Raw genomic sequence first — 25,261 nt, forward strand, 5'->3', positions numbered from 1 at the left:
GGGGTTGGTTGTGGGGCCTGGAGGAGATTACAGAGATAGGGAGGGTTGAGGGCCATGGAGGGATTTGAAAATAAGGATGAGAATTTTGAAATCGATGCGTTGCTTAACCGGGAGCCAGTGTAGGTCAGCGAGCACAGGGGTGATGGGTCGATGGGACTTGGTGTGAGTTAGGTCACAGGCAGTTGAGTTTTGGTCCAGTTGCCTTCTGTAGTGAGCAGCTTACTAGACTTTCAGAGGGCATTTACGGGTCACAGAGTGCGGAACAGGAGTCACGTATAGGCCAGACCAGGCAGCTTCCCTCAATGGGTGGTACTGAGTCAGAGGTTGTGAGTTCGAGCCCGGCTACAGGAAGGATGTGATTGCACTGGAGAGGGTACAGAGGAGATTTACGAGGATGTTGCCTGGGCTGGAGAATTTTAGCTATGAGAAAAGATTAGAAAGGCTGGGTTGTTTGGAACAGAGGAGACTGAGGGGAGACCTTATTGAGGTGTATAAAATTATGAGGGGCTTAGATAGAGTGGATAGGAAGGACCTGTTTCCCTGAGCAGAGGGGTCAATAACCAGGGGGCATAGATTTAAAGTAATTGGGGGGAGGTTTAGAGGGGATTTGAGGGGAAATTTCTTCACCCAGAGGGTGGTGCGGGTCTGGAACTCACTGCATGAAAGGGTGGTAGAGGCAGAAACCCTCACCACATTTAAAAAATACTTGGATGTGCACCTGAAGTGCCCTAACCTACAGGGCTACAGATCAAGAGCTGGAAAGTGGGATTAGGCTGGATAGCTCTTGGTCAGCCGGCACGGACATGATGGGCCAAAATGGCCTCCTTCCGTGCTGTAAATTTCTATGATTCTGAGATTCCAGATATTTAAGCACATAATCCAGGCTGTGGTGCTGAGGGAGTGCTGCACTGTTGGAGGTGTTGTCTTTCAGATGAGACGTTAAACCGAGGTCCTGTCTGCCCTCTCAGGCTGATGTAAACAATCGTATGGCACTATTTGAAGAAGAGCAGGGGAGTTCTCCCCGGTGTCCTGGCCAATATTTATCCCTCAATCAACATCACTAAAACAGATTATCTGGTCATTATCGCATTGCTGTTTGTGGGAGCTTGCTGTGCGCAAGTTGGCTGTCGCGTTTCCCACATTACAACAGTCACTATACTCCAAAAGTATTTCATTGGTTGTAAAGCACTTTGGGACGTCCTGAGGTCATGAAAGGCAAGTTCTTCCTTTAAGGGGGTGAAATGGGTCTACTCCAGAATTGAGAAACAGCCTCATGGTGAATCGCTTTACATGAGCGTTTAACGTCAATGGGAAAGAAAATGGGATGGGGTGTAAACTGAGCTGGTGAGTGACTGTGGGCCTGTTCTGCCCGACTGGCATCGGCCAATCCTTCCCCCAGAGTGGGTTTCATGCTCACTGTCTGAACTTGCCATGGTGAGATTATGAGCTCACCCTCTCTGGGGTGCGAGTCTCAGACTAGAACCACTCCACTACAAGGTATAAATGGATCTGACACCTCTGATGATCAGCTCCTGCTGTTGTGTAGTTTTCTCTCTTGTTTAAGTCAGTAGTACTCAGCTATCTGTCAGAGTGAAGTTTGAAGGTCCTCCCTCTCCCCACCCCATCATCTGTGGTCCGTGGTTTGGCCCAATTTCTCTCAAGTCTTTGCTCGGTTCTAGGCATTTTCCACGCTCTTACTTCCTGCTGTGCTACCCAGTGGTATTATCTGATGCTCAGTGAAGATGGTGATGGAGGGGTGACCTTTAATGGTAACCAAGGAGACACAGCCACTTCAGACGGCCGTGAATACTTGCTGTGGTTCACTCGTGATTTACACGCACAGCATGTTCATTCGAAAATAGGACAACATCCAACAGGCTCGGTCCTGGCACCAAACTCGTACACAGATCACTCTTCAGTGCCTCTGAATAGAGTGCAGCATGATTCATAACCTTCACAGCAATGTCTACAATTCTCTACAGGTTGAGTGTCCGAAATCTGGAGTTCCAAAATTTGGAATGTTCTGGAATCCGGATACCGGGCCGATCCGTGGCGGGGTTGTCTGGAAACCGGAAAATGATCCAAAATCCGGACTCCCCCTGCCCCCCCACTCCCCTGCCTCGGTGGCCCGACCTCCCCCCCCCCTCCCCCTGACCTCCGGCGGCCCGACCTCCCCCCGGCCCTCGGTGGCCCGACCTCCACCCCCCCTCCCCCTGACCTCCGGTGGCCCGACCTCCCCCCGGCCCCCGGTGGCCCGACCTCCACCCCCCCTCCCCCTGACCTCCGGCGGCCCGATCTCCCCCCGGCCCCCGGCGGCCCGATCTCCCCCCGGCCCTCGGCGGCCCGACCTCCACCCGACCTCCCCCCGGCCCTCGGCGGCCCGACCTCCCCCCGGCCCCCCGGCCCTTGGCGGCCCGACCTCCCCCCCCAACCTCCCCTCGGCCCCCGGCGGCCCAACCTCCCCCCGGCCCCCGGCGGCCCGACCTCCCCCCGGCCCCCGGCGGCTCGACCTCCCCCCGGCCCCCGGCGGCCCGACCTCCCCCCGGCCCTTGGCGGCCCGACCTTCCCCCCCCAACCTCCCCTCGGCCCCCGGCGGCCCGACCTCCCCCCGCCCCCCCCCTCCCCCCGGCCCTTGGCGGCCCGACCTCCCCCCGGCCCTTGGCGGCCCGACCTCCCCTCGGCCCTTGGTGGCCCGACCTCCCCCCCCCCCCCTCCCCTCGGCGGCCCGACCTCCCCTCGGCCCTTGGTGGCCCGACCTCCCCCCCCCCTCCCCTCGGCCCCCGGCGGCCCGACCTCCCCCCGGCCCTTGGCGGCCCGACCTCCCCTCGGCCCTTGGTGGCCCGACCTCCCCCCCCCCCTCCCCTCGGCCCTCGGCAGCCCGACCTCCCCCCAGCCCTCGGTGGCCCAACCTCCCCCCCCCCCCCCCACCGGCCCCCGGCGGCCCGACCTCCCCCCGGCCCTCGGCGGCCCGACCTCGCTCCCTTACCATGGCTGCCGGACCCCACCGACCTCGGCCCAGGCAACGACGTTCCAAAATCCGGAAATACCCAGAATCCGGAATGACCTCGGTCCCAAGGTTTCCGGATTTCGGGTGCTCAGCCTGTACAACCATCCACCTTGGACAGTTCCGAGAATGTGGCTTCGAATCTACCCTGGGAGTCAATGGGAAGGGTTTAGTATACTTAGATCATATACACTGGGAGTGATTGGGAAGGAATTCAGTATACTGGGATCATATACACAAGGAGTCAGTGGGAAGTGTTTAGTATACTGGGATCATGTACACTAGGATTGAATGGGAAGGGGTTCAGTATACTGGGATCATATACATTCGGAGTCAGTGGGAAGGGTTTAGTATACAGGGATCACATACACTGGGATTGATTGGGAAGGAGTTCAGTACACTAGGATCATATACACTGGAATTGATTGGAAAGTGGTTCAGTATACTTTGAAAAAATTTGTTCCGGGAAGGCCAGCATTTATTGCCCATCCCTAATTGCCCTTGAGAAGGTGGTGGTGAGCTGCCTTCTTGAACCGCTGCAGTCCGTGTGGTGAAGGTACTCCCACAGTGCTGTTAGGGAGGGAGTTCCAGGATTGTGACCCAGCGACGATGAAGGAATAGCGATATATTTCCAAGTCAGGATGATGTGTAACTAGGAGGAGAACTTGGAGGTGGTGGTGTTCCCATGCACCTGCTGCCTTTGTCCTTCTCATCATAGGCAGTCCCTCGAATCGAGGATGAATTGCTTCCACATCAAAAAATTCACAGGTATTTCAATGAAGGACCTAAAATTCCAGGTCTGAACTAAATCTTCAAGGGTGGAAGATGCCTATGTGTGGATTTTTCTAATGTGTGGTGGCCGTTGCACACCAGCCACCACATGGGCTTGACAGAGCTTGGTCTTGGTCCAGTGGCAAGGATTAACCAAGACAACTGGAGACCTGCTCTGCTGCACTGACCTAGTGCGCACACATATCGCAGTGTGGGCTGGCTCGTGCTGCCCCTGGGGGGACTCATGTCTCTCCCGGGTCCCACTCACATTCCTTTGTCCTTCTAGGCGGTAAAGATTGCGGGTTTGGGAGGTGCTGCCGAAGAAGCCTTGGCGAGTTGTATCTTGTAGATGGTACACACTGCAGCCACGGTGCGCCGGTGGTGGAGGGAGTGAATGTTGAAGGTGGTGAATGGGGAGCCAATCAAGCAGCTGCTTTGTCCTGGATGATGTCGAACTTCGTGAGTGTTGTTGGAGCTGCACTCATCCAGGCAAGTGGAGAGTATTCCATCACACTCCTGACTTGTGCCTTGTAGATGGTGGAAAAGCTTTGGGGAGTCGGGAGGTGAGACACTCACCGCAGAATACCCAGCCTCTGACCTGCTCTTGTAGCCACAGTATTTATGTGGCTAGTCCAGTTAAGTTCCTGACCCCCCAGGATGTTGATGGTGGGGGATTCGGTGATGGTAATGCCGTTGAATGTCAGGGGTCAGTGGTTATACTTTCGCTTGTTGGAGATGGTCATTGCCTGGCACTTGTGTGGCGCGAATGTTATTTGCCACTTATCAGCCCAAGCCTGAATGTTGTCCAGGTCTTGCTGCATGTGGGTATGGACTGCTTCATTATCTAAGGGATTGCGAATAGAAATGAACACTGTGCAGTTATCAGCGAACATTCCCACTTCTGACCTTATGATGGAGGAAAGGTCATTGATGGTTGGGCCTAGGACACTGCCCTGAGGATCTCCTACAGCGATGTCCTGGGGCTGTGATGATTGACCTCCAACCACCACAACCATCTTCCTTTGTGCTGGGTATGACTCCAGCCAGTGGAGAGTTTCCCCCCCCCCCCCCCGATTCCCATTGACTTCAGTTTTACTCGGGCTCCTTGGTGCCACACTCAGTCAAATGCTGCCTTGATGTCAAGGGCAGTCACTTCCACCTCACCTCTGGAATTCAGCTCTTTTGTCCATGTTTGGACCAAGGCTGTAATGAGGTCTGGAGCCGAGTGGTCCTGGCGGAACCCAGACTGAGCATCGGTGAGCAGGTTATTGGTGAGTAAGTGTCGCTTGATAGCACTGTCAACGAAACCTTCCATCACTTTGTTGATGATTGAGAGTAGACTGATGGGGCAGTAATTGGCCGGTTTGGATTTGCCCTGCTTTTGGTGCACAGGACATACCTGGGCAGTTTTCCACATTGTCGGGTAGAAGCCAGTGTTGTACCTGTACTGGAACAGCTTGGCTAGAGGTACGGCTAGTTCTGGAGCACAAGTCTTCAGCACAACAGCCGGGATGTTGTCGGGGCCCATAGCCTTTGCTGTATCCAGTGCACTCAGCCGCTTCCTGATATCACGTGGAGTGAATCGAATTGGCTGAAAACTGGCTTCTGTGATGGTGGGGATCTCAGGAGGAGGCCAATATGGATCATCCACTCGGCACTTCTGGCGGAAGATGGTTTAAAATACTTCAGCCTTGTCTTTTATACTCCCGTACTGGGCTCCATCATCATTGAGGATGGGGATATTTATGGAGCCTCCTCCTCTCGTTAATTGTACACCTTTCACGACTGAATGTGAGCTGAAACATCGCGAGAGCGGCTCCCATTCAAACAGCGTGAGTTAGCCGGAGCAGCCAGCAAACCAGCATCAACTGACCTGCCAGGATAAGGAGTTAAAAGAATCGAAGTATGACGTCAGAGGAAAATATGGAAGTGATTGGTTGGTCAGTTTTTCTCTCTATTCTTGGGCAATAGTTCAAATTAAGAGCCATGATTAAAAACTAAATGTTCAAAACTTGAATACTTAATTAACTTAATACATTAGGACACGATGGGCCGAAATGGCGTCCTTCTATAAACTTCTATGATTCGAGATGGCAGGGCGGGCAATGTGTTACTGCTGCAACATGTGGGAGCTGGTTGAGCCCATTGAGGGCCACGGTGACCACATCTGCAGCAAGTGTCTACAGCTCGAGGAACTTCGGCTCAGAGTTTGATGAGCTGGGGTCCGAGCTTCAGACACTGCAACACATCAGGGAGGGGGAGAGTTACCTGGACACTGTGTTCCAGGAGGCAGTCACACCCCTTAGGTTAATTAATTCAAATTTGGTCCATGGTCAGGGACAGGAGGGTGTGACTACGAGCGAGGCAGGTATGGGGGCCCAGGAGGTAGTGATGGGGGAGCCTCAGCCCTTGCTCTTGTCCAACAGGTTCGAGGTTCTTACTCCCTGTGTGGACGAGAGCAGGGACTGCAGGGAGGATGAGCAAACTGACCACAGCACCGTGGTACAGGGGGCCATTCAAGTGGGGGGTGTAAAAGAAACATTGTAGTGGTAGGGGACAGTATAGTTAGGGGGATAGATACCGTTCTCTGCAGCCGAGAGCGTGAGGCCCGAAGGCTGTGTTACCTGCCCAGTGCCAGGGTTAAGGACATCTCCTCTGGGCTGGAGAGGAACTTGGAGTGGGAGGGGGAAGATCCAGTTGTTGTGGTCCACGTGGGTACCAACGAAATAGGTAGGACAAAGAAAGAGGTTCTGCTGAGGGAATATGAGCAGCTAGGTGTTATGTATGTAATAACTCGATAGACTGAATACTGTAAACTAACACAGGTACAAACCTGGCTCTACTTTATCAGGGCCCAAAGTGATCACATTACATGATGGCTTGCCTTTTATACCTGGGCCGCACACACGTGCACACAGCCCAATGACCTCCGACAGTGGCGCCGTCTGGTGGCTAGTAACCCCAAGCATACATACATGACAATATCCCCCTTTAAGATATTAGTAACAGTCTTTTTACAAATTGAGATGGTCCGAGGCTTTCTGCTCCCGAGTTGATCGTCTCAGTTCAACTGCAGCCTTGGGCGAGTGTTCTGAGTCTGTTATGACTGGGGGCTGGGTAGCCGATCTGATGGGAATGGCAATGAAAGTTCAGATTCATTGATGACAGCAGAGTCCTCTGATGACTGAGGGTAGGTTGGTTGTGTCACTGATTGTGTCTTCCTCAGACTGTTCCGGTTCATCCGTGTGCCGCAGTTTTATCTGATCGACATGTTTCCTGCATGTCTGCCCATTCTTGAGCTTAACGATAAACACCCTGTTACCCTCCTTGGCCATAACAGTACCGGTGATCCATTTGGGACCTTGACCATAATTTAGTACATACACAGGACCATTGATGGAAATGTCGCGTGACACAGCAGCGAGATCATGATACCACTGCTGACTTGGACGTCTGTATTCAACATGTTTGTTCAAGTCAGGGTGGACAAGCGAGATCTTGGTCTTGAGACCTCTCTTCATCAATAGTTCAGCAGGGGGACCCCGGTAAGCATGTGGGGTCTTGTCCTGTAGCTAAGCAATATACATGACAAGCAAGTCTGCAGTGAATCTTGAGTTACACGGTTCATTCTCTGCTTGATGGTTTGGACAGCACTCTCTGCTTGACCATTAGATCGGATTTGAATGGTGCTGAGCTCACATGTTTGAAACCATTGAGTTTCATGAACTCTTGAAACTCCATACAGGTGAAGCAAGATCCGTTGTCGCTTACAACGATGTCAGGCAGACCATGCGTAGCAAACATGACACGAAAGCTCTCAATGGTAACTGTGGATGTGCTGGATGACATAATTATACACTCTATCCACTTGGAATATGCATCCACCACAACTAAAAACATCTTTCCCAGGAAGGGACCTGCAAAGTCGATGTGGACCCTGGACCATGGTTTAGACGGCCACGACCACAGACTCAGTGGCGATTCCACTGGTGATTTACTAAGCTGCATGCAAGTGTTGCACTGATGCACACATGATTCCAGATCAGAGTCAATTCCAGGCCACCATACATGAGACCTGACAATGGCTTTCATCATGACAATACCGGGATGAGTGCTATGTAGATCATGTACAAATTTCTCTCTGCCTTTCTTAGGCATAACAACACGATTACCCCACACTATACAATCTGACTGAATGGATAGTTCGTCTTTGCGATGGTTGTAAGGTTTGGTCTCATACCCATTTGCTTGGGTATGGCAGACCAATTACCACTAAGGACACAATGTTTCACAACCGATAATATCGGGTCCTGGCTGGTCCAGGTCTTAACTTGTTGGGCCGTGACAGGGTTCCTTCACTTTCAAAAGCATCCATACCTAACAGTAGGTCTGCAGGTTGTGGCGTCTCCACCTCCGGTGTGGGCAACGGCAGACGGCTCAGTGCATCGGCACAGTTCTCGGGGCCAGGTCTATGCGAATGACATAATCATAGGCAGATAATATAAGTGCTCACCTCTGGATGCGGGACGATGCATTGGTATTTATACCTTTGTTTTCAGAAAACAATGAAATGAGTGGCTTGTGATCTGTTTCCAGTTCAAACCGAAGACCAAACAGGTACTGATACATCTTTTTAACCTCATACACACAGGCTAGTGCTTCTTTCTCTACTATGCTGTAGGCTTTTTCCACCTTTGACAAACTTTTAGAAGCATGCGCAACAGGTTGTAGCTTACCCAACTCATTAGCTTGTTGGAGCACGCAACCAATTCCATATGACGAAGCATCACAGACGCTTACACAGATCATAATGTACCAGCAGCTTGTTAGAGCAAAGCAAATTAGTGGCTTTCTCAAAAGCTCTGTCTTGAGACTCACCCCAAACCCATTTGTCGCCTTTTCTTAGCAGCATGTGCAGTGGCTCTAATGAAGTGCTCAATCTAGGTAGGAGATTACCGAAGTAGTTGAGTAGACCAAGGAACGAACACAGCTCCATCACGTTCTGAGGCTTGGGTGCATTTTTGATGGCCTTGGTTTTCGAGTCGATAGGCCTGATGTCGTCAGCAGCAATTTTCCTCCCCAGGAATTCGACTTCTGGTGCCATGAAGAAGCACTTTGAATGTTTCAGTCTGAGTCCCACTTTGTCCAGATGATGTAGAACCTCTTCCAGGTTGTTCAGATGTTCAGCGGTGTCACAACCTGTGACTAGGATGTCATCTTGGAACACGATAGTTCTAGGGACGGACTTCAGTAGATTCTCCATGTTCCTCAGAAATATGGCTGCAGCCGAGCGAATTCCGAAAGGACACCTGTTGTAGATAAACAGTCCTTTATCAGTGTTGATACATGTATCGACCAGCTCCTGTGTCATGCAGGCCAACGTCAGATCCAGTTTAGTGAACAACTCCCCCCGGCTAGCGTTGCAAACAGGTCATCAGCCTTCGGTAACGGGTATTGATCCTGTTTCGAAACTCGGTTGATCGTAACCTCGTAGTCTCACAAATCCTGACAGTGCCAACACTCTTCAACACAGGAACAATGGGGCTGGCCCATTCGTTAAATTAGACCAGTGATATGATCCCTTCACACTGGAGTCTGTCCAATTCGATTTCGACCTTCTCCCTCATCATGTACTGAATCGCCCGAGCTTTATGATGGATGGGTCTTGCATCCGAGTCATAGAAACATAGAAACATAGAAAATAGGTGCAGGAGTAGGCCATTTGGCCCTTCTAGCCTGCACCGCCATTCAATGAGTTCATGGCTGAACATGCAACTTCAGTACCCCATTCCTGCTTTCTCACCATACCCCTTGATTCCCCGAGTAGTAAGGACTCCATCTAACTCCTTTTTGAATATATTTAGTGAATTGGCCTCAACAACTTTCTGTGGTAGAGAATTCCACAGGTTCACCACTCTGGGTGAAGAAATTCCTCCTCATCTCGGTCCTAAATGGCTTACCCCTTATCCTTAGACTGTGTCCCCTGGTTCTGGACTTCCCCAACATTGGGAACATTCTTCCTGCATCTAACCTGTCTAACCCCGTCAGAATTTTAAACGTTTCTATGAGGTCCCCTCTCATCCTTCTAAACTCCAGTGTATAAAGGCCCAGTTATTCCAGTCTCTCCTCATATGTCAGCCCCGCCATCCCGGGAATCAGTCTGGTGAACCTTCGCTGCACTCCCTCAATAGCAAGAATGTCCTTCCTCAGGTTAGGAGACCAAAACTGTACACAATACTCCAGGTGTGGCCTCACCAAGGCCCTGTACAACTGTAGCAACACCTCCCTGCCCCTGTACTGAAATCCCCTCGCTATGAAGGCCAACATGCCATTTGCTTTCTTAACCGCCTGCTGTACCTGCATGCCAACCTTCAATGACTGATGTACCATGACACCCAGGTCTCGTTGCACCTCCCCTTTTCCTAATCTGTCACCATTCAGATAATAGTCTGTCTCTCTGTTTTTACCACCAAAGTGGATAACCTCACATTTATCCACATTATACTTCATCTGCCATGCATTTGCCCACTCACCTAACCTATCCAAGTTGCTCTGCAGCCTCATAGCATCCTCCTCGCAGCTCACACTGTCACCCAACTTAGTGTCATCCGCAAATTTGGAGATACTACATTTAATCCCCTCATCTAAATCATTAATAAACAGTGTAAACAGCTGGGGCCCCAGCACAGAACCTTGCGGTACCCCACTAGTCACTGCCTGCCATTCTGAAAAGTCCCCATTTACTCCTACTCTTTGCTTCCTGTCTGACAACCAGTTCTCAATCCATGTCAGCACACTACCCCCAATCCCATGTGCTTTAACTTTTCACATTACTCTCTTGTGTGGGACCTTGTCGAAAGCCTTCTGAAAGTCCAAATATATCACATCAACTGGTTCTCCCTTGTCCACTCTACTGGAAACATCCTCAAAAAATTCCAGAAGATTTGTCAAGTATGATTTCCCTTTCACAAATCCATGCTGACTTGGACCTATCATGTCACCTCTTTCCAAATGCACTGCTATGACATCCTTAATAATTGATTCCATCATTTTACCCACTACCGATGTCAGGCTGACCGGTCTATAATTCCCTGTTTTCTCTCTCCCTCCTTTTTTAAAAAGTGGGGTTACATTGGCTACCCTCCACTCCATAGGAACTGATCCAGAGTCAATGGAATGTTGGAAAATGACTGTCAATGCATCCGCTATTTCCAAGGCCACCTCCTTAAGTACTCTGGGATGCAGTCCATCAGGCCCTGGGGATTTATCGACCTTCAATCCCATCAATTTCCCCAACACAATTTCCCGACTAATAAGGATTTCCCTCAGTTCCTCCTCCTTACTAGACCCTCCGACCCCTTTTATATCCGGAAGGTTGTTTGTGTCCTCCTCAGTGAATACCGAACCAAAGTACTTGTTCAATTGGTCCGCCATTTCTTTGTTCCCCGTTATGACTTCCCCTGATTCTGACTGCAGGGGACCTACGTTTGTCTTTACTAACCTTTTTCTCTTTACATATCGATAGAAACTTTTGCAATCCGTCTTAATGTTCCCTGCAAGCTTCTTCTCGTACTCCATTTTCCCTGCCCTAATCAAACCCTTTGTCCTCCTCTGCTGAGTTCTAAATTTCTCCCAGTCCCCGGGTTCGCTGCTATTTCTGGCCAATTTGTATGCCACTTACTTGGCTTTAATACTATCCCTGATTTCCCTTGATAGCCACGGTTGAGCCACCTTCCCTTTTTTATTTTTACGCCAGACAGGAATGTACAATTGTTGTAGTTCATCCATGCGGTCTCTAAATGTCTGCCATTGCCCATCCACAGTCAACCCCTTCAGTATCATTCGCCAATCTATCCTAGCCAATTCACGCCTCATACCTTCAAAGTTACCCTTCTTTAAGTTCTGGACCATGGTCTCTGAATTAACTGTTTCATTCTCCATCCTAATGCAGAATTCCACCATATTATGGTCACTCTTCCCCAAGGGGTCTCGCACAATGAGATTGCTAATTAATCCTCTCTCATTGCACAACACCCAGTCTAAGATGGCCTCCCCCTTAGTTGGTTCCTCGACATATTGGTCTAAAAAACCATCCCTTATGCACTCCAGGAAATCCTCCCCCACCGTATTGCTTCCAGTTTGGTTAACCCAATCTATGTGCATATTAAAGTCACCCATTATAACTGCTGCACCTTTATTGCACGCACCCCTAATTTCATGTTTGATGCCCTCCCCAACATCACTACTACTGTTTGGAGGTCTGTACACAACTCCACTAACGTTTTTTGCCCTTTGGTATTCTGCAGCTCTACCCATATAGATTCCACATCATCCAAGCTAATGTCCTTCCGAACTATTGCCTTAATTTCCTCCTTAACCAGCAATGCTACCCCACCTCCTTTTCCTTTTATTCTATCTTTCCTGAATGTTGAATACCCCTGGATGTTGAGTTCCCAGCCCTGATCATCCTGGAGCCACGTCTCCATAATCCCAATCACATCATATTTGTTAACATCTATTTACACAGTTAATTCATCCACCTTATTGCGGATACTCCTTGCATTAAGACACAAAGCCTTCAGGCTTGTTTTTTTAACACCCTTTGTCCTTTTAGAATTTTGCTGTACAGTGGCCCTTTTTGTTCTTTGCCTTGGGTTTCTCTAACCTCCACTTTTCCTCATCTCTTTTCTGTCTTTTGCTTTTGCCTCCTTTTTGTTTCCCTCTGTCTCCCTGCATTGGTTCCCGTCCCCCTGCCATATTAGTTTAAATCCTCCCCAACAGCACTAGCAAACACTCCCCCTAGGACATTGGTTCCGGTCCTGCCCAGGTGCAGACCGTCCAGTTTGTACTGGTCCCACCTCCCCCAGAACCGGTTCCAATGCCCCAGGAATTTGAATCCCTCCCTGCTGCACCACTGCTCAAGCCACGTATTCATCTGCGCTATCCTGCGATTCCTACTCTGACTATCATGTGGCACTGGTAGCAATCCCGAGATTACTACTTTTGAGGTCCTACTTTTTAATTTAGCTCCTAGCTCCTTAAATTCGTTTTGTGGGACCTCATCCCTTTTTTTTACCTATGTCGTTGGTACCAATGTGCACCACGACAACTGGCTGATCTCCCTCCCTTTTTAGAATGTCCTGCACCCGCTCCGAGACATCCTTGACCCTTGCACCAGGGAGGCAACATACCATCCTGTAGTCTCGGTTGCGGCCGCAGAAACGCCTATGTGGATCTGCACCTTGGTTCTTGTGAAATTGCCGATGCCTGGGTCAAACAGCGAGGGGAACTTGTTCAGCACTTGAGCACATGGAGTATCATCCTCCGACGTCAACGCTTTGATATCGTTCCAATTCCATTTGATTTTTTTCTAGCCAATTCCTGCCGAACAGCATTAGACCATTGCCTGGAACAATCCATAAAGGTAAATCATGAACAGCACCATCATACGACACCTTGACTACTGTACTGCCAATCACCGTTATGAGTCCTTTAGTGTACGTACGCAACTTGGCATTGACTGGACTCAGCTTAGGCCTCACAGCTTCAGTATCCCACAGCTTGTCGAATGTCCTCTGGCTATTATTGATTGACTCGCACCCGTATCCAATTCCATCGGTCCCGGCACACCGTTAAGTTTCAAATTAATCATTATCGGTTGGCTCTTTGTTAGAAACGAATACAGTCCATACACCTCCTCCTCTGGTATCTCTGATTGCATATCCGGATCCGCGCTAGACTGGTCATCATCCTCCACATGGTGTGTCGCAGTACGCTTGCTCAGTTGAGGACACATGCGCTGGAGAATGTACTGTTTAAACCGACATTGATGAGGCCGATGATTTCCCCCACAACGCCAACACGGTGAAATCGGATTCATTCCCGCTGGTGGCCTTTGAACAGCCACAGGTTTCGCATACACAGTCGCGTAGGCCCTGCTATATGCAGCTCTGCCAAATGACGATGCTATCTTGTTTACAGTACTTGCCGAGTTCCGATTTTTCGATGACATTTGCTTTCAGTTTTTGTCCGCCGTCATGCATGCCTGGGCAATTGTGTTGGCCTTGCTCAAATCCAGCGTCTCCGCTGACAGTAGCTTATGCAAGATCACCTCATGGTTGATGCCCTCAGCATGTCTCCCAATGCGTTTTCAAACTTACACGGTCCAGCTAGACGTCTTTGGTCGGCAACGAATTCCGACACATCCTGGCCCTCAGATCGAACGTGCTTGTAGATTCGATATCGTGAGATGATGATGCTGCCTTCTGGTTTGAGATGGTTACGTACCAGAGCACACAATGTGTCTTAGTCCTTGTCCGTTGGACTTGCAGGCGAGAAAAGATTCTTTGAGTCCATAGATTTTCGGACCACAAACCGTGAGGAAGACCGCCCTGCACCTAATTGCGTCAGTGGGTTCCTCCATTTTGTTGGCCATGAAGTACTGGTCCAGGCGAGCTACAAAATTTGCCCAGCCCTCTCCCTCTATGAATCTCTTCAGAATTCCAATTGTGCTCATTTTTGCATGCGAAGGTTCTTAAGTGACCTCGTCGCCAAATGTTATGAATGTAATAACTCGATAGACTGAATATTGTAAACTAACACAGGTACAAACCTGGCTCTACTTTATTAGGGCCCAAAGTGATCACATTACATGATGGCTTGCCTTTTATACCTGGGCCGCACACACGTGCACACAGCCCAATGACCTCCGACAGTCGATGGCTAGGGACTAAATTAAAAAGCAGAACCACAAAGGTAAGAATCTCTGGATTACTACCTGAGCCACGAGTAAATTTGCATAGGGTAAATAAGTTCAGAGTTAACTACGTGTCTCAAAGACTGGTGGGGGAGAAATGGGTTTTGGTTCATGGGGCACTGGCACCATTACTGGGGTAAGAGGGAGCTGTTCCGTTGGGGCCGGCTTCACTTGAACCATGCTGGGGCTGGTGTCCTGGCGAATCAAATAACTAGGGCTGTAAGGAAGGCTTTAAACTAAATACAGTGGGGGAGAGTTCATGTGAGCGGAAATTTAAAAAGTCAAAAAGCAATAGAGCAGGGTAGCATGGGGGGAAATGATAACCAGAGCGTGACAGGAAGGGACAGAATGTATAAACATAAGAGTGTATCAGAAAGTGGGGTCAAAGCAGGGAAAATGGTGAAAAAACAAAATTAAAAGATCTTTATCTGAATGCACGCAGCATTCGATAGATGAGTTGATGGCATAAATAGATATAAATGGGTATGATCTGATAGCTACAGAGACATGGTCGCAAGGTGACCAAGGCTGGGAACTGAATATTATCGGGTATTTGACAATTAGGAAGAATAGACAGAAAGGAAAAGGATTTTAAATAAAGGAAATTACAAAGATATGAAGGCAGAGTTGGCTAAAGTGGACTGGGGAAATAGATTAAAGACATTTAATGAGATATTTCATAACTCGCAACAAAAATATATTCCAGAGAGAAGGAAAGACTTTGAGAAGGAAGAACCATCCATGGCTAACTAAGGGAATAAGGATGGTATGAAATTGAAAACAATGGGAAACAAAGTGGCCAAGATTAGTGGGAGGCCAGAGGATTGGGAAACTTTTAAAAACCAGCAAAGGACGACTGACTAAATAATAGAGAGGGAAGATAGATTATGAGAGTGGACTAGCAAAAAATATAAAAACAGATAGTAAGAGTTTCTACAGGTATATAAAAAGAAAGAGAGTAGCTAAAGTAAACGTTGGTCCATCTGAGGATGAGACTGGGAATTAATAATAGGGAACAGGGAAATGGCAGAGACGTTGAACAAGTAAAGGCTGTTATCAAATCGGAACTTTTTAAAAACCAGCAAAGAAAGACTAAAAAAGATGATAAAGGGAGGGACGATAGATTAGGAATGTAAGCTATAAAGAAATACATTATTCTACAGGTATATAAAAAGGAAGAGATTAGCTAAAGTAAACTTTGGTCCCCTGGAGGATGAGACTGGGGAATTAATAATGGGGAACAGGGAAATGGCAACGACTTTGAACAAATATTTTATATCGGTCTTCACGGTAGAAGACACTAAAAACATCGCAATAGTGGATAATTTGGGGGCTATAGGGAGGGAGGAACTTAATACTATCACTATCACTAAAGAAAAAGTACTCGGTAAAATAATGGGACTAAAGGTGGACAAGCCCCTCGGACCTGATGGCCTGCATCCTAGGGTCTTAAAAGAAGTAGCGGCAGGGATAGTAGATGCATTGGTTGTAATCTACCAAAATTCCCTGGATTCTGGAGAGGTCCCAGCGGATTGGAAAACTGCAAATGTAACGCTCCTATTTTAAAAAGTAGGCAGGCAGAAAGCAGGAAACTATAGACCAGTTAGCCTAACATCTGTCATTGGGAAAATGCTGGGGTCCATTATTAAGGAAGCAGTAACAGGACATTTGGAAAAACATCATACAGTCAAGCAGAGTCAGCATGGTTTTATGAAAGGGAAATCATGTTTGACAAATTTGCTGGAGTTCTTTGAGGATGTAATGAGCAGGGTGGATAAGGGGGAACCAGTGGATGTGGTGTATTTGGATTTCCAGAAAGCTTTCGATAAGGTGCCACATAAAAAGTTACTGCACAAGGTAAAGGTTCATGGGGTTGGAAATAATACATTAGCGTGGATAGAGGATTGGCTAACTAACAGAAAACAGAGAGTCGGGATAAATGGATCATTTTCCAGTTGGCAAACAGTAACTAGTGGGGTGCCGCAGGGATCGGTGCTGAGGCCTCCACTATTTACAATCTATATTCATGACTTGGATGAAGGGACCGAGTGTAATGTAGCCAAGTTTGCTGCTGATACAAAGATAGGTGGGAAAGCAAATTGTGAGGAGGACACAAAAAATCTGCAAAGTGATATAGACAGGCTAAGTGAGTGGGCAAAAATTTGGCTGCTGGAGTATAATGTGGGAAAATGTGAAGTAATCCACTGTGGCAGGAAAAATAAAAAAGCAAATAATTATTTAAATGGAGAGAAATTACAAAATGATGCAGTACAGAGATATAAGATCCTGAAGGGGCTTGACAAGGTAGATGCAGAGAGGATGTTTCCCCTCATGGGGGAAATCTAGAACTAGAGGGGCATAGTTTCCGAATAAGGGGTCGCCTATTTAAAACTGTGATGAGGAGAAATTTCTTCTCTGAGGGTTGTAAATCTGTGGAATTCTCTGCCTCAGAGAGCTGTGGAGGCTGGGTCATCGAATATAATTAAGGTGGAGATAGACAAATTTTTGAACAATGAGGGAGTAAAGGGTTATGGGGAGCGAGCAGGGAAGTGGAGCTGAGCCCAAGATCGGATCAACCATGATCTTATTGAATGGTGGAGCAGGCTCAAGGGACCAAATGGCTGACTCCTGCTCCTATTTCTTATGTTCTTATGACTGCAAAGCTTTGATCTGATCTGTTGATTGTGGGATCGCTTAGCCCTGTCTATAGCTTGCTGCTTCCGCTGTTTAGTATGCATGTAGTCCTCTGTTGCAACTTCCCCAGGTTGGTACCTCATTTTTGGTACACCTGGTGCTGCTCCTGGCATGCTCTTCTACACTCCTCATTGAACCCGAGTTGGTCCCCAGGCCTGATGGTAATGGTAGAGTGAGGGATATACCGGGCCATGAGGTTACAGATTGTGGTGGAATACAATTCTGCTGCTGCTGATGCCTCATGGATGCCCAGTTTTGAGCTGCTAGATCTGTTCTGAATCTATCTCATTTAGCGCGGTGGTAGTGCCACACAACATGATGGTGTGTTCTCAGTGTGAAGACGGGACTTCGTCTCCACAATGACTGTGTGGTGGTCACTGCTAACAATGCTGTCATGGACAGATGCATCTGTGACAGGTAGATTGGTGAGGACGAGCTCAAGTAGGTTTTTCCCTCGTGTTGGTTCTCTCACCACCTGCTGCAGTCCCAGCCTGGTAGCTATGTCCTTCAGGACTCGTCCAGCTCGGTCAGTAATGGTGACACCGAGCCACTCTTGATGATGGACATTGAAGTCCCCCACCCAGAGTACATTCTGTGCCCTTGCTACCCTCAGTGCTTCTTCCAAGTGGTGTTCAACATGGAGGATACTGATTCATCAGCTGAGTGAGGGCGGTAGGTGGTAATCAGCAGGAGATTTCCTTGCCCATGCTTGACCTGAAGCCATGAGACTTCATGGGGTCTGGAGTCAATGTTGGGGATTCCCAGGGCCCCTCCCTCCCGACTGTATACCACTGTGCCCCCACCCCTGGTGGGTCTGTCCTGCCGGTGTGACAGGACATACCCAGGAATGGTGATGGAGGGGTCTGGGACATTGGCTGAAAGGTATGATTCTGTGAGAATGACTGTCAGGCTGTTGCTTGACTAGTCTGTGGGACAGCTCTCCCAATTTTGGTGCAAGTCCCCAGATGTTGGTGAGGAGGACTTTGCCGGGTCGACTGGGCTGGGTGTGCCGTTGCCGTGTCTGTAGCCGATGCCTAGGTCGATGCCGGGTGGTCCGTCCGATTTTATTCTTATTATTTTTTTCTTGAAGCGGTTTGTTACAAATGAACGTCTCGCTCGGCCCTTTAAGGGCCGTTAATGGTCAACCACATTTCTGTGGGTCTGGAGTCACATATAGGCCAAGCCGGGTAAGGACGGCAGATTTCCTTCCCTGAAGGACATTAGTGAATCAGATGGATTTTTCCAGTTTCATGGTCACTATTATTGACACTAGGAAGCAGAAATTTCCCTGTGCCAGAAACGGGGCCCACCTACTATTTTTGTTGTGTTCTTGGCGGCCTATCCGGCGAAATTCAGCTCCTCCTCGTTTTTTTTCCGTGGGGCGGAAGTAGATTATCATGGGGGCAGAAGTCGGGGTGGGACGGAGTGTCTGCCGCTGTCAGACATCAATGCTCCACTGATGACATCATCACGCTGGCACGTCACAACGTCCCTCCCCTTCAGTTAAAGGAGCGGGACGCTGTGAACTCTGCATTTATTGCAGTTGGGCCACTAGGTCACCAGGGAGGGTTTCGGCCGGGCCAGCGGTCTGACACCCAACCTGGCAGTCGTCCAACAAAAAAAATAACATGGCGGCTGCAGCAGTGCGCCCTCCCCTTTAAAGGCAGCCGCACCGCCATTTCACACACAGTGTGGCGACAAAAAAAGCTGTCGGGGGCACCGGCCGGTGGCAGCTCCGGCGCAGTTTCGGTGAAGGGAGTCTCCGCCAGACGGTAAGGGGTCGGTGTGTGCACAGGGCGGCAGGAAAACCGGCAGAGGGTTCCGGACACCACGCCGCTCCTGAGGAAGGGCAATTTAGAAAATGGCGGCCCCTCCGCGGAAATTCGGCGGCCATTCCGCACCACCCCGTGGCCGCCGTTTCAGGTGGTCAGAGGTTTATCGGGAAGGGCAATTTTAGCCCACTTTTTAACCCAGATTTATTTAATTTAATGAAGTTAAATTCCCCAGCTGCTGTGGTGGGATTCAAACTCACTTCAGTGGATTGTTAGTCTCGGCCTCTGGATTACTCGTCCCGTATACTTGGATAATATACACCGGGAGTCAATGGGAAGGGTTTAGTATACTGGGGTTATATAAACCGGGAATCAATGGGAAGGGTTTAGTATACTGGGATCAGATACACCGGGAGTCAATGGGAAAGGTTTAGTATACTGGGGTTATATAAACCAGGAGTCAATGGGAAGGGTTTAGTATACTGGGGTTATATACACCAGGAATCAATGGGAAGGGTTTAGTATACTGGGATCAGATACACCGGGAGTCAATGGAAAGGTTTAGTATACTGGGGTTATATAAACCAGGAATCAATGGGAAGGGTTTAGTATACTGGGATCAGATACACCGGGAGTCAATGGGAAAGGTTTAGTATACTGCGATCATATACACTGGGAGTCAATGGGAAGGGTTTAGTATACTGGAATCAGATACACCGGCAGTCAATGGGAAGGGGTTCAGTATACTGGGATCATATACACTGGGAGTCAATGGGAAGGGTTTAGTATACTGGGGTTATATACACCGGGAATCAATGGGAAGGGTTTAGTATACTGGGGTCATATACACTGGGAGTCAATGAGAAGGGTTTAGTATACTGGGGTCATATACACTGGGAGTCAATGAGAAGGGTTTAGTATACTGGGGTTATATACACCGGGAGTCAATGGGAAGGGTTTAGTATACTGGGATCATATACACTGGATTTGATTGGTTAAGGTTTCATTCTTTCTCTTTTTCCCCTTCTTTTCCTTCCCTCCCTCTCTCCCTCCCTTCCCTCCTTCCTCCCTTCCTTTCCTCCCTCCCTCCCTTCCTCCCTTCCCTCTTTCCTGTTCGGGAGGGAGTTGGATGTGGTCTTTGCGGCTGGGGGGGTCGGGGGGTGTGGAGGGGGCTTGGGGGGGAGGTGCTGGGGTGGGTGATCAGCCATGATCTTGTTGAATGGCGGTGCAGGCTCAAAGGGCCGAATGGCCTACTCCTGCACCTATTTTCTATGTTTCTATGTTTCCCTCCTTCCTTCCCTCCCTCCCTCCCTTCCTGCCTTCGTGCCCTCCTTCCTTCCCTCCTTCCCTCTCCACTCCTGATCACTGACCCGTGACCACCCTGCGTTTGTGTGTGGGCGAAGGTGAGGTCAGAAGTGGGCACAGCCCTGTGTGTTTGGAGACCCAGTGCGGTGGGCTAACATAGGGCCAGCGATGCCTGTAGAATGTCAGCAAGTGTTACCAGAGGCTTGGTTTGACCATCTTACCAAATCGATTTTGTTTCCCTGTCCGGGTCCATGCAGGTGGCCTATTTGCTGAGGAGGTTGTTCATGGCCACGGGGCAGGAATGGCTTCATGAAGAGGAACTGATGGACTACTTTACCCAGAATCTCTCCCTTTCGGGAGCAGTCACAGTATGGCAGTTCCTGGAGCTGATGGAGTCGGGCAGGCTTACTAAACCAGCCAGCAAGGAGTCTCTCGCTCTGGGGATCCAGTCCGTTTTTGAAGAGCTGGTGTTGGACGTGATGCAAAAGGTCAGTGGATATTTTCCAAAATCTTCATAACTCATTTAAACAACCTCCTGGAATTCTCACCTGTATCTGCACTGTTCACCTACAGAAAGCATGAGGGGGCCTCTCAGAAATGAACCAGCGAAGGCCTGCTTCAAAGGGACCCTTTTAGTCAAACCCAGATCCAACAACTCTCCTGTGGTTGGTAGAGACCCATGAGATACCATCAAGATCTCAGTAGTGCATTACTCCCGATACGGACTGAGCTTGGCTGTTGGTCTATAGACCAGGCAGGTCTACTCTATGCTGAGTTAGCTAATCTCAGCCGGGCTACCAAACCTGGCCTCAGGACTCCTGTGTAGGGAAAGAAAGGCCAGCCAGGGCTCCCATTTATTAATCTTTAATAATGGCAGTAGGGATGGGGTGGGTTGCTGTTCATCTCCTCTTCCTGTTTCTCCCCCTCTTCCTTTTCTTACTCTTCTGTTCCTCTTCCTTCTTCTCTAGTTCCTCCTCCTCTTCCGTGTTCCTATTCCACTTCCTCCTTGATCTCCTTGTTCTCCTGTTCCTGCTCCTCTTTTTCTGTTCCCCACCTCCTCCTCCTCCTGTTCCCCACCTCCTCCTCCTCCTGTTCCCCACCTCCTCCTCCTCCTGTTCCTCTCCTTCTCCTCCTCCAGTTACATAAGAACATAAGAAATAGGAGCAGGAGTAGGCCATACGGCCCCTCGAGCCTGCTCCACCATTTAATAAGATCACGGCTGATCTGATCTTGGACTCAGCTCCACTTCCCTGCCCACTCCCCATAACCCTTGACTCCCATATCGTTCATAAATCTGTCTATCTCCACCTTTAAATATATTCAATGACCCAGCCTCCACAGCTCTCTGGGGCAGAGAATTCCACAGATTTATGACCCTCTGAGAAGAAATTCCTCCTCATCTCAGTTCTAAATGTGTGACCCCTCATTCTGAAACTATGACTCCTAGTTCTAGATTCACGGACAAGGGGAAACATCCTCTCTGCATCTACCCTGTTGAGTCCCCTCAGTATCTTCTATGTATCAATAAGTTCACCTCTCATTCTTCTAAACTCCAGTGAGTATAGGCCCAACCTACTCAACCTTTCATCATATGTCAACCCCTTCATCTCAGGAATCAATCTAGTGAACCTTCTCTGAACTGCCTCCAATGCAAGTATATCCCTCCTTCAATAAGGAGACCAAAACTGTATGCAGTACTCCTAGTGTAGCCTCACCAATATCCGGTGCAGTTGTAGCAGGACTTCTCTGCTTTTATACTCCATCCCCCTTGCAATAAAGGCCAACATTCCATTTGCCTTTCTGATTACTTGCTGTACCTGCATACTAACTTTTTGTGTTTCATGCACAAGGTCCCCAGGTCCCTCTCCATTTAAATAATAATTTGCTTTTTTATTTTTCCTGCCAAAGTGGATAACCTCTCACTTTCCCACATTATACTCCATCTGCCAAATATTTGCCCACTCAATTAGCCTGTCTATATCCCTGAGCAGATTCTTTGTGTCTCCTCACAATTTGCTTTCCCACCTATCTTTGTATCAGCAGCAAACTTGGCTACACTACACTTGGTCCCTTCATCCAAGTCATTAATCTATATTGTTGAGGCCCCAGCACTGATCCCTGTGGCACCCCACTAGTCACTGTTTGCCAACCGGAAAATTACCCATTTATCCCGACCCTGTTTTCTGTTAGTTAGCCAATCCTCTATCCATGCTAATATATTATCCCCAACCCCGTGAGCTTTTATCTTGTGCAGTAACCTTTTATGTGGCACCTTATCGAATGCCTTCTGGAAATTCAAATACACCACATCCATCAGGTCCAGGGGACTTGTCCGCCTTTAGTCCCATTATTTTACCCAGTATTTTTATCCACCCCTGCTCGTTACATCCTCAAAGAACTCCCGCAAATGTGTCAAATATGATTTCCCTTTCATAAAACCATGCTGACTCTGCTTGACTGCATTATGATTTTCCAAATGTCCCACTACTGCTTCCTTAATAATGGACCCCAGCATTTTCCCAACGACAGATGTTAGGCTAACCGATCTATAGTTTGCTGCTTTTTGTCTGCCTCCTTTTTTAAATAGGGGCGTTACATTAGCAGTTATCCAATCCGCTGGGACCACCCCAGAATCCAGGTAACTTTGGTAGATCTCTGCAGCCACTTCTCTTAAGATCCTAAGATGTAAGGCATCAGGTCCAGGGGACTTGCTCGCCTTTAGTCCCATTATTTTACCCAGTACTTTTAATTTAGAGATAGTTATTGTTTTTTAAGTCCCCCCTCCCTATAGCCCCTTGATTATCCACTATTGGGATGTTTTTAGTGTCTTCTACCGTGAAGACCGATACAAAATATTTCTTCAAAGTCTCGTTGTTCGAAGTTCCTCTCCTCTTCCATTTCCTCTCCTTCTAGCGTCTGGTGGATTTAGGTCCTGGTCGCGGGAGGACCACCCACCTCAGGGGAGGTAAAGACGGAGCAGGTCAACACGTTAGGCGAATGGCTGTAGGGCCAGCAGCCCCATGATCCGTATACCGGCTTAAACCTCCCTCCCTCCCCCCACCCCCCCAACGGTAAACCTCCCCCACGGTAAACCTCCTCCATCTTAAACCTCCCCCCTCCCCCATGGTAAACCTCCCCCCCTTCCCCCATCTTAAACCTCCCCCATCTTAAACCTCCCCCTCCCCCACCTTAAACCTCTCCCCTCCCCCACCTTAAACCTCTCCCCTCCCCCACCTTAAACCACTCCCCTCCCCCACCTTAAACCTCTCCCCTCCCCCACCTTAAACCTCTGCCCTCCCCCACCTTAAACCTCTGCCCTCCCCCACCTTAAACCTCTACCCTCCCCCACCTTAAACCTCTCCCCTCCCCCACCTTAAACCTCTCCCCTCCCCCACCTTAAACCTCTGCCCTCCCCCACCTTAAACTTCTACCCTCCCCCACCTTAAACCTCTCCCCTCCCCCACCTTAAACCTCTACCCTCCCCCACCTTAAACCTCTCCCCTCCCCCACCTTAAACCTCTCCTCTTCCCCCACCTTAAACATCTCCCCTCCCCCACCTTAAACCTCTACCCTCCCCCACCTTAAACCTCTCCTCTTCCCCCACCTTAAACCTCTCCCCTCCCCCACCTTAAACCTCTCCCCTCCCCCACCTTAAACCTCTCCTCTTCCCCCACCTTAAACCTCTCCCCTCCCCCACCTTAAACCTCTACCCTCCCCCACCTTAAACCTCTCCTCTTCCCCCACCTTAAACCTCTCCCCTCCCCCACCTTAAACCTCTCCCCTCCCCCACCTTAAACCTCTCCCCTCCCCCACCTTAAACCTCTCCCCTCCCCCACCTTAAACCTCTCCCCTCCCCCACCTTAAACCTCTCCCCTCCCCCACCTTAAACCTCTCCCCTCCCCCACCTTAAACCTCTCCCCTCCCCCACCTTAAACCTCTCCCCTCCCCCACCTTAAACCTCTCCCCTCCCCCACCTTAAACCTCTCCCCTCCCCCACCTTAAACCTCTCCCCTCCCCCACCTTAAACCTCTCCCCTCCCCCACCTTAAACCTCTCCCCTCCCCCACCTTAAACCTCTCCCCTCCCCCACCTTAAACCTCTCCCCTCCCCCACCTTAAACCTCTCCCCTCCCCCACCTTAAACCTCTCCCCTCCCCCACCTTAAACCTCTCCCCTCCCCCACCTTAAACCTCTCCCCTCCCCCACCTTAAACCTCTCCCCTCCCCCACCTTAAACCTCTCCCCTCCCCCACCTTAAACCTCTCCCCTCCCCCACCTTAAACCTCTCCCCTCCCCCACCTTAAACCTCTCCCCTCCCCCACCTTAAACCTCTCCCCTCCCCCACCTTAAACCTCTCCCCTCCCCCACCTTAAACCTCTCCCCTCCCCCACCTTAAACCTCTCCCCTCCCCCACCTTAAACCTCTCCCCTCCCCCACCTTAAACCTCTCCCCTCCCCCACCTTAAACCTCTCCCCTCCCCCACCTTAAACCTCTCCCCTCCCCCACCTTAAACCTCTCCCCTCCCCCACCTTAAACCTCTCCTCTTCCCCCACCTTAAACCTCTCCCCTCCCCCACCTTAAACCTCTACCCTCCCCCACCTTAAACCTCTACCCTCCCCCACCTTAAACCTCTCCTCTTCCCCCACCTTAAACCTCTCCCCTCCCCCACCTTAAACCTCTCCCCTCCCCCACCTTAAACCTCTCCCCTCCCCCACCTTAAACCTCTCCCCTCCCCCACCTTAAACCTCTCCCCTCCCCCACCTTAAACCTCTCCCCTCCCCCACCTTAAACCTCTTCCCTCCCCCACCTTAAACCTCTCCCCTCCCCACCTTAAACCTCTCCCCTCCCCCACCTTAAACCTCTCCCCTCCCCCACCTTAAACCTCTCCCCTCCCCCACCTTAAACCTCTCCCCTCCCCCACCTTAAACCTCTCCCCTCCCCCACCTTAAACCTCTCCCCTTC

The 25,261-nt window shown here is 49.7% G+C and overlaps 1 protein-coding gene across 1 annotated transcript in view; it reads left to right on the forward strand.

Annotated features, from left to right (window-relative positions):
- Window positions 1-25,261, forward strand: part of LOC139281548 (differentially expressed in FDCP 6-like) — a 118,603-nt gene that overhangs the window by 46,632 nt on the left and 46,710 nt on the right. The window contains exon 4 of the mRNA XM_070901713.1: window positions 20,560-20,790. Within this exon, the coding sequence (XP_070757814.1) occupies window positions 20,560-20,790 (231 nt within the window). The remainder of the gene's footprint in view (window positions 1-20,559; window positions 20,791-25,261) is intronic.

This window comes from Pristiophorus japonicus, chromosome 15 (assembly GCF_044704955.1).
Source record: "Pristiophorus japonicus isolate sPriJap1 chromosome 15, sPriJap1.hap1, whole genome shotgun sequence".
In the NCBI taxonomy this organism is placed as follows: Eukaryota; Metazoa; Chordata; class Chondrichthyes; family Pristiophoridae; genus Pristiophorus; species Pristiophorus japonicus.